Here is a 4,198-nt window from a genome sequence, read left to right as displayed (position 1 = left end):
CCCAGGCGTCACCTGCCCACTGGGATTTTGACTGGTGTCCCGGCAGCCCAATCCGTCCTGTTTGTTGTTACCATATTACATGTCCCTGGCATTTCAAGTTCTCATTATAAATGAACATTACGAAGTTACTAAAGAGAATTTTAAGGTTTTACATAGCAACAATACAAATTAAAAAAGGCATTTATCAGAACTGTGACCTGAAAGCTTATTTCAGCATTGTGGTATTATGGAGGTAAGTAAAAATGCATAATGTTTTCTTTGAGATGCCTGATAGAAAGAGATAGAAATGTAATTTTCTATTGACCTACTGATCAAGTCAGTCAAACTGATTAGAATATATAGAGGCAGTTTTGTCAGGTGTTGACAGACAGCAGTTTGTAAGAGGAGATCTTTATTTTTGGAAATGACTTGAGAAATTCATCTTCTTTGTATGAGACTGAAGAAATACTTGATATTGTTCTCTCACTCTATCAAAAAAAAACTTTTCAGAGAAGATATTATTTAGGCCTTATTTTTGGTACTGAGGAAACTATGATTACAAACATTTCTGAGCAACAGCATTTAAGGATTATTGAATATTACATTTGATGTATATAACCAAACGAGTTCCGGAGCTAATACTATAACTTCTCAATTTCATGAAAGCAGACTTTCAGCAGTCACATGAAATAGTGACAGAGAAAAAAATGTTTGCTGACATAAACAGGAAAAATGTAAACAAAGTACGGAAAATGTTTACCCGATCAATACAACAGTAACGAATTTAATTCTTCCAAAATCTTGCATTCAAACTGAAAGCACATTCTTAATTGGAGAAGTAGAGTAATTAAACCACTAATTACACAAACATACTGTCAACCTTTTAAAAACAGAAACTTATGTGCAAGGTGGAGAATGTTAAGGTTCATAGAAAAAATTGTGAAGAGGCAGAAAAATAGTAACTAAGATAAAGAGGGAGATTTGTAGTGAATGGGCAATAGTGTGAAGAATGAGCTCCAACAATTCAAAACGTTGGGTATACATGTGGGATATGTAAATCTGCAAAGAACATGCTTCTTGAATGAAAGGAATAATGGTGTTTTGGTGAAAGAAATGATTTTGATGTGAATATTTTAATATAATTAAACCTTCAACTGAATATTTCGCTGTGGCAAAAAAAAAGAAAAGAGATTATACAATGTTAGGATCCAATGTTATAAGATTTTGAATTTAAAAGTAAGAAATATGTTATAACTAAAAGTTTCGGTGAGACCATACTTTGGTACATGTCCAGTTTTGATTTCTTTATTTGTACAAGAATGATGTTGACTATTAATTGTGATTTCCAAGTCTATACACTTAAACTATACTGATAAGCTTGAAGCTTGACTATATTATCAAATATGTGATGCAGCAACATACTTTATTGGGAGTAAATGTTTTTTCAATTTTGTACCTGGAATGAAACTGCTTTTCTTATGTATGAATGTTCAGCTACGAGAAATTACAGTATTATATTTATTCTATTTTTATACTGTTTTTCATTCTTTCAAAAAACTAATCATTTGAGTAGTGAATTTGTTACAAGTCTCACAAGTATGTACTGTCTCTCAGAGAGAAAATCTTACCTTTAGGTCATGTTTTACAAGTTATTGGTTGTATGCTTCAATGAGCCAGTTTATCTTATATCATATATGTTTTTTTATATGTTTCTTTTCTGTTTAGTATTTTTAAGTATATAAAATAACTGAAAATTTAACCTAAAAATAAGAGTTCTGTATGCACTAGTAGACTAACAGTTAAATAAATAAATATAATTAACACTTTGTTAAACATGTTGCATAAAATTCTTAATCTAAGACCTGACACTGTTGTAAGCTTATAACATACAAAATATTAATATAACATAGACTACCAACTTTAACGTTTTCTGTACTTTTGTTAAATGAGTTGTACAATATATCTTAACAGCAATGCACTGTAAATTGTAATAGCAGTAAAAAGAATCAGCCCCAGTCCTCAAGCAGACTGCAGTTTGGCTAAATATAGCTTTGAATGAGGAATGTCTAATCCAGATTCCAGGCTAGTTATGCACACAAATTACATAATAGGTAGCCTGGTAGGCTAAGTATTCTTGATTTCTATATTTAGGCCCAACGTTAACTCGTTTAGTTGTTAGTTGGTACATCATGTGAGGAAATAACTCAGACTTCATATTTAATGTTGGCTAAACATAAATTACAATACATTCATATTAATACGCTTTTCCAGACTTTAAACATTAAGGTCACTAAACTTATTTCTTTTTGTTAAAAACTGAAGGATATACAAAATAGTAACAGTTTCACAATACATTATACATTAGAATTTCTCTCATCAATAATGCTTTATGCTATGTGAATTTACTCTAAAATGCGCTTAAACTAAAAAAAAATTAAGTTTTGGGCAATTAAAAACAACTTGGCTTGAGCTTAGTCTTAGCTACCTCATATCAGCTGTGCCGTTAAGTTCCCCGGGGCGCTTGCTTGCAAAATCTCTCGGACTTTCAAGGCTATCCACCTTTTGCGTAAGCCCTGTGAAAATATATACAAGCACGTGAACTACAAAACTAATAAAAACACCATCGAGCAAGAAACATCAATATATCAGCAATAAGTTGCATTAACATTTACACACTACCATGGGATTGGTAATCGATAGCTTAACATACCTCGTCTTGTCTTTGCTAAGATTTTACTTGGACCTTTGGACAATGTATACATCCCTATCGTTCAATTGCACAGATGAATCGTATTCGGAAGACGTACACACACGACCTCCACGCGCATTGAACTATGGGATTTTTAGATCTTATATGTTATTTTGTTTTTAACCATATCACTGCAACTCACATGTAAAAAACAGTAATTTGAGTGTTAACTTCAGATAAGATGAAACGTTATACAACATAACTTAACAGGTATAAACCCAGTATATGTAACTCTCAGAATTAAACCTTCCCTTCTTGATAAATACACCAAAATGATTATGGTATTCATCGGAGGTCAACGTAAAACTGATACATGGAAATTTGTTTGTTTGTTTTTGTTAAGCACAAACTACACAATGGGCTATCCATGCACTGCCCACTGCGGGTGTAGAAACCCAATTTTTTTGCGTTTTAATCCCGCAGAATTACCACTGACCCATCGGGTAGTGCATGGAAATTAAATAAACGCTGTCATCTAAAATGTAGCTCATTACTTAAAGTAGTAACTACGATGAAAGTAACACAAGTTTTATCTTACAAATATGACTTCATTATGAAAATGCATTAATAGTATTAATAAATATGTTTTACCACTACCAAGAATTTTTTGTAAACGGGCAAGCCTACAAAAATGTTGCATTAACAACTAGAGTTAAGTTAGAATTAGCGTCATTTGATTTCAAGTATTACCGGTTGTTATATGAGACCTCCAAGAAAAACTTTTAAAGAACTATCTAAAAAATCGTACGAAACTTGCAAATACGAAGAATCTTTTTTTTTCGAACTACTCGGGGGCTATATGTACTAGGCGTCTCAAATTTTAAAGTGATAGGCTAGAAGGAAGGCAGCCAGTCAACACTTCCCACCGCTATTTTAGGTTACACTCTTTTACCAACGAATAGTGGGACTGACCATCACAATATAACGCCCCTACAGCTGAAAGGGCAAGAATGTTTGGTGACAGGATTCAAACCGGCAGCCTGCAGATTGATAGTCGAGTACCCTAACCACCAAGCCATGTCAGGCTTCTGTTTCAAAAAGGAAAATTATCTTGGCAATTTACAAAGAAATCCTTATAATTCAGCATAAATTCTATATGACAAATATATAATAAAAATGTTTTCTAGGTCAGTATTATGAAACATAATATAGATTTTATTATAATGTTACGTATCTGCTTGTTTGATAATTTCCGGTATAAATTCTCTCCGAGAAACGTCAGCGATACAAGTCCTTTCTTAATTAAACTAGTTTATTTTTTCTCGTTACAAACTTTGTAATACACTTAATTTCTACAGTCACATTAAACTTAACTACTTTTATAAACACACGCTATAATTCACAGCGATTCACACACTTTACTTACAGTGCCTACTGCTCGCTTGCCTCGATTATCTCAATTATTTCTCTTCAATCTATCCCCCCCTTATATACTAAAAAGAGGGCGTCTAGCAAACTCTGGGACATTCG

General features: G+C 32.8%; 1 protein-coding gene across 2 annotated transcripts in view; it reads right to left on the bottom strand.

Moving 5' to 3' along the window:
• Positions 1-2,787, bottom strand: part of LOC106458007 (MAPK regulated corepressor interacting protein 2-like) — a 12,665-nt gene extending 9,878 nt beyond the window's left edge. For both annotated transcript variants that reach the window (XM_013917457.2, XM_022384124.1), the window contains exons 1-2: positions 2,690-2,787; positions 2,465-2,552 (exon numbers count right to left, since the gene is read on the bottom strand). In XM_013917457.2, the coding sequence (XP_013772911.1) occupies positions 2,465-2,552; positions 2,690-2,741 (140 nt within the window). In that variant the 5' untranslated portion in view covers positions 2,742-2,787. The remainder of the gene's footprint in view (positions 1-2,464; positions 2,553-2,689) is intronic.
• Positions 2,788-4,198: the final 1,411 nt, after the last annotated feature.

Source organism: Limulus polyphemus, unplaced genomic scaffold (genome assembly GCF_000517525.1).
Source record: "Limulus polyphemus unplaced genomic scaffold, Limulus_polyphemus-2.1.2 Scaffold403, whole genome shotgun sequence".
Taxonomy (NCBI): domain Eukaryota; kingdom Metazoa; phylum Arthropoda; class Merostomata; order Xiphosura; family Limulidae; genus Limulus; species Limulus polyphemus.
This window is presented reverse-complemented; position numbering and strand designations above follow the sequence as displayed.